Source organism: Coenobita brevimanus, chromosome 107, assembly GCF_032717465.1.
Source record: "Coenobita brevimanus isolate Jiangsu-jjx chromosome 107, ASM3271746v2, whole genome shotgun sequence".
Classification (NCBI taxonomy): domain Eukaryota; kingdom Metazoa; phylum Arthropoda; class Malacostraca; order Decapoda; family Coenobitidae; genus Coenobita; species Coenobita brevimanus.
In genome coordinates this window covers 105,877-117,500 of record NC_137060.1, presented here as the reverse complement: position 1 = coordinate 117,500, position 11,624 = coordinate 105,877, and the positions used below count along the sequence as shown (strand labels likewise).

The window sequence follows — 11,624 nt, the reverse complement described above, 5'->3', positions numbered from 1 at the left end:
TTGGGTTTATTGTTGTTAAGTGGGGAAGGGACGGAGATGGGCGGGGGGCAGCAGGCGAGGGAGATGGGGAAGGGGAGGGGCGACTGTCTGAGTAAGTGAGGGCGAAGAGGAGATGGCGAAAGTGGGGAGGAGAAGGAATTGCAAGCTAAAAGAGATGCGGGAGGATCTAGCTAGTTGGGGCGGTGGGTGGGGGAGAGCAGGAGGGGCGGGAGGGGCTGGGGAAGGACTTAGAGAGGGTGGATAGGGTGTGGGTGGGCCAAACAGATGCTGTGGGTGGAGTCCTGCGTTGCTTCGGCCAGTGAGAGTGCACCGGGTGAGAGGAACGACTTTATTGAGTGCAGTGCGGTAGAGTGGGCGGGCTGAGGCGGGTGGGATCTTAGGGTGGAGGCACGGCGTCTGGGTGGAGGTGGAGAGGTTGTTGGGCAGGATGAAAATGATGGAAGAGGTGAGAGGATGTGTGGAGAAGCAGAAGTATATGTGGGGTGGAGGTGTTGATTGTATTAAGTTACTGGGATTGGAATATGTGAGATGAGGCGTATTGAGCGTGGTGGAAGGGATAGTCTGGAGGGGAGGTGGCAGTGGAGTTGGTTGGGGAGGATATTTGGGGAGGTGAAATGTGATGTGGAGTAGAGGCTGGAGGACTGGTGAGTGAAGTGGAAGAGGTGGAGCGGTTGTGAAGATGCTGTGGGTGGAGATAATGTGATGGGAGGTGGATTGGGAAAGGTACTGTGGATGGCATGTGGAAATAGGGAGGGACTTTTGGGTGGAGGTGGAGTTAGGGGCGCTGTTTAGCAGGATGGAGGTGGAAACGCTGGGCAGATGCTTGAAGTGGAGGCAGTGTGGAGGGAAGTGGATGTGAAAGTTATTATTAGCTGGTGTGAAGTAAGGTGGGGATGTGGGAATTGGTAGAGGAAATTAGAGACAGGTGGAGGAGGTGGATTGTGTGGCGGAACGGTCTAAGGCGGCGGTGAGGAGGCTATAGGGCAGGGTGGAAGAGGTGGAGGTGCTGGAGAAGCTCTGATGGGCAGGATGGAAGGAGTGGAGTAGCTGGAGGGTGAATTTAGGAGAGGAACATTTGGGTGGAGTAAAGTGGATGAAATTTGAAAATAAGAGAAGATGGCTATATAGTGAGGTGGAAGAGTGGAGTGAATGAAATGTGATGGAAAGTGGATGTGGGGAGAACTTTTGAGTGGTGTGGTGGATGGGGTGGAGTTGAGGAGGCTATAGGGTTGGGTGGAAAAAGCCAGCATGGGAAGGTTGTTGGTGTGGTGGAGTAAGTGGAAAGAACGTAGAGTGGAATAGGGAGGGATATTTGGGATGGGTGGAATGGGTGAGTGGAATAGGGAGGGATATTTGGGATAGGTGGAGTGGATGAGTGGTTTTGGGAGGTGGAGGGAATGGAGTGTGTGTGGAATGTGGTGTTGAGTATAGGTGGGTGGGGTCTGGGGTTCTTAGAGTTGCAAAGGCTGTTAGAGAGAGAGAGAGAGAGAGAGAGAGAGAGGACGAGGGTGTGTGTTATAAATGTGGTGTATTTGTGTGTGTCAGTGTGGAGGGTGTATGCCATTGGTGGAAGGGACGAGGTGGCAGCATATCAAAGGACAAACTCTACGGCATTTACTCAACCTTGACATGGATCCCTAACCCCTTTCAGCTCAGGTGATGGCCAGGTGTAGTCAGACTGAAGGGTTGAGACTAGTAACCAAGGAGACTCATTCCTTCCTCATTACAATGGGTCATCAAAACTCATGCCACCACGAATCAGTATTGTAGTGTGTGAATTGGTCCAGTTCCGTCCTATGAAAACACAGCGACCGTCCCTTATCCGTTGTACCATCCGCCATGCCTTCACCCTGGCTCCAGTCCACCTGCAAAAATCCAGTTGTCCTTCTGTACCTTGCTACTGCCAGACGATTTTATTCCATCCGCTCACTTGATGTGGTGCTGCCTTCAGGTGGCTATCTGGGTGACAGGCCAGATGATTTCCTGTGATCCAAGAAATCATTTATTACTCTGGGTGGTAACTATTCAACCAAATGGACGCCTGGTGGCCTAGTGGGATAAGGCGTTCGAAACGGATGGGGCCATTAAGGCTTTCCGTCTGAGGGATAGTTGGTGTTCTTTGCTCACATAATGCCACTCAGGGATGAGCCAGGCTGCTCACCTTCACCTTAAATGTTACGAGTACATAGGGACAAACAGATTACCAGGAGGCCTACTGGACCATAACGAGGTTATCAAACAATAATAATAATAATGATGATGATTATGATAATAATAATAATAATAATAATAATAATAATAATAACAGTAGTAGTAGTACTAGTAGTAGTAATAGTAGTAGTGCCGGTAATAGTAATTCTACCGAACCGTGAGAAAAGAGGAAGGGTGTGTATTTTCGCCACGGCTGTCTGTGTTCCCGATGGGGCAAAAAAGAATTTGATGATGGACAGACAGACAGACAGACAAACAGACAGATAGACAGACAGATAGATAGATGGATAGATTTTATCCAGGCCAGTGGAAACGGCCCCTTGTAGTGAAGGGACTGCCTAGACATCGATTTGAGCACTCACATTACCACACCATACCCCTACCCCCCCTTCACACACACACACACACACACACACACACACACACACTTTCTCTCTCTCTCTCTCTCTCTCTGGGGGGAAAAGCGCTCACCCGTAAATCGATCTCGGGTTCTTGCAGTTGCCAGGTGCAGGAGCCAACCACTGCACCACCGTTCTCCACACCAAGGTATATTTAGTGGTAATATTGACAGGTGCCAAGCAAGTCAGGTCAATTTACCGGAGTTCTCGTGAAGTTACGTGAGTTTAAATCGGTGTTCGAACGGGGTATCGAACCGTCTATACTGAATCAGCAACTGTTTCGTGCGTTGGGTTCATTATGCGTACTAGATGGGTACTGGGTTGGGGGAGAGAGAGAGAGAGAGAGAGAGAGAGAGAGAGAATTTCAGTCAGTTAAACAAATTAGCCACATTGCTTTCCTTGTCAGTCATACAGGTGCCAACTTTTTGCCGCAGTGGGCTTTCTCATTGCTAAGTAATTGATGGGCTTTTGTGAGGTGCATGAAACGGACTGAAGTTAGCGTTAATCAGATGCAAATATGTGTTTCTTGCCTGAATTGTTAACCGACTTCAGTCCAGTGACGTATTCCAATATTCCTGTCACCAAGCTGTGTTATGTAGCTTAGGACATATCTGTAGTAGTGAGGTGGTTCATGAATGCTAAGTCTAACTTCTTTAATTCGAAACTTCTCACCTAAACTTAATGAAATTGCCTGCTACCAGGAAAATAAAACGAAAGGTATGTGTTGGGGTTTAAGGGTTAGGTAGTTAGCTTAATCACATCACTACAGGTGCACCTTTTTAACTCTGTATTTACTGTAACACGTTTCTTTTATCCTGGCGAAGCTCATTAACACCTTTCAGCCCAGGTGATGGTCATGTGTAGTCACAGTGTAAGATCGATTTGACTATACAGTTTGTACTCTGTCCTGGCCTAAAACTACCATCGTTCCATCCTGAATGCTTAGTTATTACAGCAGATTAATACAGGAATTTTATGCTAGTCACGAAGTGCTGTGTAAATTATGTAGAGCCATAACATTGTCATTTTCTGTCATTGAACCACTGAAAATAATCCACAGAAGGTCGAAAAGCTGGGCCAAGTTATTTTTTTATTTATTTATTTATTTATTTTTAGTATATAGTAACTTAGAGACCAATTCCTGCCTCCTATTACGTGCCATCAAATTTCATGGAACCACAAAGTAGTATTCAAGTTGTGGGAGTTGCCTAAGTACGTCAGATGAAAACAAATCATCTGTACCAGATTTGATCCAACTGTTGTTCCTCTTGGCACAGGAGAGGTCAGAGGATAACCGCAGCGGCAGCGGTGGGGGTCACAGTGGTCGGCGACGGCACAACGGAGGCGGGGGACGTGGGCCGCAGCAGGACTGCAACAACGGGGACATTGCCGTGTGTGTGAAGCTGCTGGAGGTACTCACAAATAAGGACCTGGGCTTTGCTGCCACCATCCACGAGCTCAACACAATGTGCCCGTGAGTTTGTATTTTTGCTGTTGTGGTGGGAGAGGGGTGCAGTGTTAAGGTGGAAGAGAAGGATGCTTGGGTGGAAAAGGGGTAGACTTGACAGAAGAGGAGCATAGATGAGGTGGAAGTGAAGCATAAGTAAGATGAAAGAAGAGTAAACTAGGAGTGTTAGGGAGGCAAAACTAAGGTGAAAAGGAAACATATTTGAGGTGGAAGACGAGTAGACTTTGAGTGGAAGAATAACCATATTTATAGTGGAAGAGGGACAGTGTTTGCAACAAGACTTCGACATCGGGGACATCGCCGTATGTGTCAAGCTTCTTGAAGTCCTCAAAGATAAGGATCTCGGTTTGGCTGCCACGTCACCAAACTTAATACAGTGTGCCCGTGAGTTTTTTCATTTTCTTCTTTGGGGGAGAGAGTAGATTTGGTGGGAGGACTTACAAACTTTGGATTCGAAATTTCTCCTCTAAGCTGAACAAAACTGACTGGAAATAGTAGGAGTGAAATCAAAAGTAGTCACAGCGAGAAGGTTAATGAAGGCAGTATCCAGTCCTTCCACCTTGAAAAAAAGCTATATTAACCTAAATAAATTTGAGTTAGGGTAATAAAATTATTATAAAAGGCATCACCGTACTGAAGGGGTTAATGAAGGTTATATCTAATGCCTGCAGTTGGAAAAAAGTGTGAGCTGAATAAACTGGTCGGGAAATAGAAGAGCTAAAATTAAACTCATAGTGCTAATAGCAACACTGGTAGTAGTAGTAGTAGTAGTAGTAGTAGTAGTAGTTACAACCCAGGTTCATCAAAAACGTGAACCCAGTGGACTGTAGGGTAAAGTTGCCCTCCTCCTGCCGTCCACCATCGTCTTTTCGGAGGCTAGGGAGGGAGGTGAGGGAAGTATAACCAGGCAGAGGAGGCGACCAGTTACATCAGTGCCACCGCGAGAAGGCGTGCCTCTCCAGCAGCCATTCTCGTAGTAAAGGGGTTTAGCGGCCGAGTGACCCAGAGTTTAGCTGTTTCATCGATCCGCGTCCAGTGTGGGGGACCTGCTGGTGCAGTGGTTAGCACAACCACCTCGCAACTGAAACAGAGTTCGGTTCTGCTGCTGGTCAGACTGGTGGACGCAGTTTCCTCCTTGTCCCTATTCACCCAACAGTACATTTGGGACCTGGATGTCAACTGACTAGTGCGGGTCGTGTTCTGAGGGAAGATTGGGACCCAGCACAAACTGATGGTCTGCCGTAATGACCCTCGTGCAGTCGATAGGCATAAACCTAAGACTGGTTTTTACCAACTGTTCCTCGTGTACTCTGTAGTTCGTTCACTTTAACTTGGCGGAGATTTTCGTTCTTTTGAAGCCTATTATACATAGCTCAGTTACAGCATAGACCAGTACTATAGAGCAACATAGTGTCCACAGCACTTCTTCGTGACTAGCATCATATTCCTTTGTTAAACTCGCATTACAACTACGTATTCAAGATGGGGAGATGGTAATTGTACGCTGGGTTAACGTTAGTAAGGTTGCAGCAAATTTTTCACCTGCCATCCTGACCACTTCATTGCCATGACGTCTTTTTCATTCTATTGTTGCTGTAGCCAGACGGTTTTATTCAACATTAGTGAGACTTTTCAGACTGAAGGGGTTAGATACGTCCTTCATTAACCTATCACTGATATACTCCCTTTACACTAACTTGACCTAAAATTGCCATCTCTCCATTTTGAATGTTGTGGTGTAACAATAGAGTAACACTGGAATATGATGGTAGTTACGAGGAAGTGCTATGGAAAGGATGTAGACCTGCAGCACTGTCATTTTTCAGTCACTGAACTCCGTGAAACTAGCTTCAAAAGGATATAAATCTGAACCAAGTTAGGATGAAGAACCTACAGGATTCTCGTGTTAGCTGAATAGAATCGCGTGATAGATGCAAGAATAAAACAATACGACGTCCTTTGATGACGATGATGATGATGATGATGATGATGATGATGATGATGATGATGAGGAGGAGGAGGAGGAGATGGTGGAGATATTCTGCATATGAAATTAAATCCTTCACTATTTATTGATGATGATGATGATGATGTTGGTGATGATAATGAAGAGGAGGAGAAGGGGGACAGGGGAGATTTTCTGTATATGTCATGAAATCCTTCCCTACCATGAGAGTGTTTTCGTGTTGTTGTTGTTATCACCTGACGAATATATTAATCTTTAGAGAGATATTTGGAGGTGGAGGGAATAGATAACAGCCAAAGGAGCTCCGGTGACTCAGTCTGTAGTATGATGCCCTTTCAGTCTGCTTTTAGTCTGAGGTTGGAACCCAAGCCTTGGCTGGCATTTAAGTGGTTGCTGGTATATTTCATTTACTCTAACTTGGTCAAATTTTCACCTTTTGTAGCTTGTTTCACATAGCTCAGGGGCAGAAAGACAATGCTGCGGCTTTCCATCCCCTTCCTATCGCTTCTTCGTGCCTAGCATCGTATTCTGGTGATAATCTGTTGTTATAACTCAGCATTCAAGATGGAGGGATGGCAGTTTTAAGACAGGTTGAGTGAACAGAGTATGGTATGTCCTTTCATATACTTGCATAGATTCGCACATGGACTCTGACACGCATCACCCTCGTGCAGTGGATACGTTCTTGTCTAATTTTCCTTCGTCAGGATGCTGTTGGAAGGTGTTCACTGCATCAATAACTACACCCGTCTTTACCTTACTTAAACCCATCAACATTTTATTACTTAACATAATATCATTTAACCTAACCAGACCTAACCTAACCTCACTCACCATAACCTGATCTAACCTAACCTACCCCACCCTGAGACACAACATTCCCAGACCAACTCTTTCTTTTAAGGCCAAGATGACGATGATGGTTGTTGATGCGGATAGTGGAGGTGAAGAATATGATGATGATGATGATGATGATGATGATGATCCTAACCTCACCTAACTCCTTGTCTCCTTGGTCAGGGTGTTGTTGGAAGGTCTTCAGTGCATCGACAGCTACACCCGTCGTTGCCTGACGCAGAAGCACCGAGAGTACTTCAACAAGCTATACGCTGGCACCATTAGGGTTATCAAGGACCTGTGTAACACCAGAGGACACTATCAGGAAGGTTAGTGCACTGTATGATGATGATGATGATGATGATGATAGTTGACGCAGAAGCACCAAGAGTAATTCAACAAGCTATACGCTGGCACCATTAGGGTTGTCAGGGACCTGTGTGACACCAGAGGACACTGTCAGGAAGGTTAGTGCAACAGATTGTTGTTTAATCCCGGTCAATCCTGGCCCAGCAGACCCGTCGACAGCATGTAAGCAACTTTCTGTATGGGGTCGTCCCACAGGTTCCCTGCACCGTTGATGTTGTGTTTGTGTCTTAGTGTGCCGTGTGCTGTGCAGTGCTCTATTATGTATGTTATATTGTGTGGACCTGTTCTACCAACAGGGCACTTGTCAACGGTGGTTCCACGCAACCCAGATCTAAGCTGGTAACTGGGCAGTGCTCGGTGGTGTCCTGATCTAAGCCTAACCACATGAATTCGATCACGTATATTTAATTAAGGATACCTCTGATGGGTGACTGTTGGGAGGGAGCATGTAGTATACAAATGGTGTTGTACTCAAGGTGTTGTATAGCCTTGTGCTGCAGTGAGTATGTAGGCGTTTTTTCGTTGTTGGTGTTGGAGCGTATTTTTTTTTTTTTTTTTTTTTTTATGTGTCCGACTCTGGGCATAGGCTTCACAGCCTGCTGTCAAGGCCCAGCAGTCCTCCTTCATACCATACACCTCTACATGTCACCACTTCGGCGCTAACACCCACAGTCCATATTGAATACATGCTAGGGCTGTCTCATACAGGACTGGTGTATTGGTATTAGCGGGGGTATTTTTACGACATGTCGGCGGGTCTTCTGGTAGATCAGTAAAGCCTGATTTAATGAAATTCAAATCCTTAAACTGTTCCCTGCCCCAGCCGGGATTTGAACCTGGGTCCGTTAGGACTGCAGGCCACCTCTCTACCGATTGAGCCACCGCCTCCCCCAAATATTCCTCTATCCTCCCGGGAATTGAACCCGGGTCTTTTTGGTGGCAGGCCACCTCTTTACTCACTCTGCCACCATGTTGAAGAGGGTCTGGTAATATTTGTGTGGTTATTGTTTTATGTGTCTGGTTGTATTGTGTGGTCCTCTCATTTAATGACAACGGTGTTGTGTGTTGGCACAGGCTACCGCGTAGAACTGTGTGTCCATCATGTCAAGATGTTCTCTAACAGGAAGGCTGAGAGGAGATGCATGATTTGAAGGGGAAGAATGTTGTTGCTCTTGTGAAGGTGTTGGCAGGAATTGGAGACGAAGAATGTTGTTACTGTTGTGGTGTTGGAAGGAAATGGACGGGATGAATGTTGTTATTGTAGCCTCAGGTTCATCTGGACGTGAACTCTATGGACTGCAGGTTGAAGTGGCTCTCATCCTGTAGTCCACCATCCTCATTTTGGGAGATAGTGCATTGAAAGACATTTATATAATTGGTCAAACGAGCCGGCTGGTTATATCAAGTTGTCACCAAGTGAAGGCGTCCCTCCAGCACCGTGGAAGTATGTCAGGGTCGTAAGGGTAACATCTGAAGTGGTAGGTGATTATTCATGGTGGAATTATGGGCTGATAGATGTTTTTTCCTTAGCTTAATTAAGGTAAAAAATGAGGGCAGTAGAAATGAGGTATCTGAGAGGAACATGTGGAGTTTCTTGGAAAAACACAGACAAATGGGGAAGTGAAGGAGCGTTATGGTGTTGATGTGGATGTGATTGGAAGCGTTAGGAGAAATACTTTAAAATGGTTTGGCCGTGTGGAGAGGATGAGAATAGGAGAGTGCATATGAACGAGATGGAAGGGGAGGGGAGACAGAGTCAAGATGGAACGATGGGGTGGAGAGATAATGTGAGAGGGGTTTTGAGTTGGAGAGGGAGCAGCCTTATGGCAGATGACAGGGTGATATGGAGGCGAGTAGCTTTTGGCCACCCGTAATGGAATAATAACATCCGATGATAGATAGATTGATAGATAGGTAGTGGAAAAGTTCAAGGACAGGGTTGTGGTGGGAGAGGGTGATGCCAGAGCAAAGTTTGAGATGCAAGAATGAGAAAGTTGCAGGTTGAGGAAAGGAAAGAATTTGGCTCATTATCCCGTTCCCTTAGGAACCTTTGTAACACCTCCTCATAAGCGATTTGTTTTGCATATTACATCTCAGAATTCTTCTCTATGCCACTAATGCAAACCGTTTCAGCAACAGAAAGATATAAAGAGCATGCAAGAGGCTTATAAAGTGTAATATGCAAAATAAATGGGTAACGAATAATTGGTAGGAAGTGGGTAAAGAATACGTGGGAGAGTAATACTGAATACTGGGCTGTATATTGTTCGACATACAATGCTGGTGCTATTACCAGCCCAGTTATCAAGGTAATATCTGACCTGGTATTTGTCACGGAGCTGGGTATTGCCTCACTGCTACCACAGTAATGACGGTCACTATGGGAACTGCACGCCTGGTGGTCTAGTGGGTTATGGCGCTACAGCCTGATGTGACTTGTAATGATTTAACTATATGGTCTTTACACCTTAACTTGACCCAGATTTTCGTCCTTGTGGTGTTTATTATGTAGCTGAGTGACGGAAGAAGATTATGCTGTGGTTGTACATCCTCTTCATGGCACATCTTTGTGTCTAGCATCAAATTCTGATGTTAGTATATTGTAACAGCTCAGTGTTCATGATAGAAAGATGACAGGTTTATGCCAAGGTATAGAACATAAGGGAAATGGTTAGGACTTATTTCTCATCAAATGCCACTCAGAGTCGAGCGACTGGTCACTTGGGTCTTAATTCCTTCAGTTCGGTGACGTATTTTCTTTTTCATCCTTTCTACTATCACCAGGTGATAATCCTTTTCTAGGCCAAACTTTTCAACGAGAGATAAAAAAAACAGCCTCCATTTATTCCTATGGGGCTGGAGAGGGACGCCTTCATGTGGTGGCACCGATATGACCAGGCGGTGGGGCTGCCAGGTTGTACAAAGGCCCCTCAGTCCCCGCCCCGTCCTCCCAAGAGAGGATGGTGGCCTGTGTAGGAAGGGCAACATGGGCCTGCAGTCCACCGGGTGCAAGTTCATAAAAGCCAGGAGTTGCAGGTACTACCATTACTACAACACCTGTACCGCACCAGGTATCCAGAAAGCTGAATGAAATCGTCTGATGGGAGTCAGAATTATACAAAAATACATCATCGGATTGAAGAGATGAAATGTCTGGACTGAGACAGCTTGGGTCTTATGCCGTGTATTGAAAGTTGTCCTGAAAATTTAGTGATACATCTTTCATTGCAGTTTATTTTGAACTTCACATTTTAACAGAGTGACTTGGAGGCGTTTTGTCTGCGGCCACCCTTTGCGGGATTAGGGCGTCGGGCTATAGATAGATAGATAGATAGACATTTTAACATCCTTTTGTATGCTGATGATGAAAACTTGTGACGATATTAGAACAGTAGTGGTATTATACGAGTACAAGAGGTTATTAAGGTGTTATATGTAAAATAAAATCCCGAGGAAAAGGTGCTTTGAAACTCCCATTGCCAGTTTGAATATAACCCTTGACAACATAAGTGTGTGTAGGTACACCGTACCCTCGTCTCTGCATCAGTGAATATTTAGGTGATTATCTTTCACCACCTTAATGTATACTTATGTGAACAAAATATAAATATATCCTTTAATGACCCTTGTGTACTGGATAGGTGTTAATGTTTTTTATTTATTTATTTATTTATTTTTTGTTTCTCGCCCCTCTCACGTCACACACACACACACACACACGCTCTCTCATTAGATATGCAGAGCATGCAAGGTTCCCTATTTCCCTGCATGCTGCCCTGTACGTCAAAGCTAACATTATGCATTCATTCCCTCTGCTTCCCTTTCTCCGAATGTTCAGGTGTGTGTCCTTCCCATCCCCGCCTCACACCTCACCAACCCCTCCCTCCCTCATACCTCACCCACTAAATTTGAAGTCTCCCCCCGCCCACCTCTCTCTCTCTCTCTCTCTCTCTCTCTCTCTCTCTCTCTCTCTCTCTCTCTCTCTCAGCCTGCCCAATACCTGAGTGCATAGTAATGTGTTCTTTCCATCTCTCTCTTCATTTCCGTCCTTCCTTTCTCCCTCCGCACATTACCATCCCTAGAGCCTTTCCCTCTTAGACATGCCAAATCTCCCTCCCCCTCACCCCTTCTTACTTTTCTCTACCTCATTATTCAGGTAGCCTATGTTCTGTTGCCCTTTTCTTTCCTGCTACTTACACTTCTACTTTGTTGCTCATACTGTGCACGCTTTCCTCCTCCTTTCTTTCCCACATCCCTCCCAACCTTTCCCTCCTCTTTCTCTTCACCCACCTCCCACATATGCCAACTCTTTCACCCTTCCATCCATAGTGGGCATAAAACCACACTGCAGCTCCGCCAATATTGGTATAGGCCG

The 11,624-nt window shown here is 45.6% G+C and overlaps 1 protein-coding gene across 1 annotated transcript in view; it reads left to right on the top strand.

The window, feature by feature from the left end:
- Window positions 1-11,624, top strand: part of LOC145416636 (uncharacterized) — a 43,025-nt gene that overhangs the window by 14,572 nt on the left and 16,829 nt on the right. Inside the window, exons 6-7 of the mRNA XM_080285571.1 lie at window positions 3,887-4,083; window positions 7,064-7,209. Of these exons, the coding sequence (XP_080141697.1) occupies window positions 3,887-4,083; window positions 7,064-7,209 (343 nt within the window). The remainder of the gene's footprint in view (window positions 1-3,886; window positions 4,084-7,063; window positions 7,210-11,624) is intronic.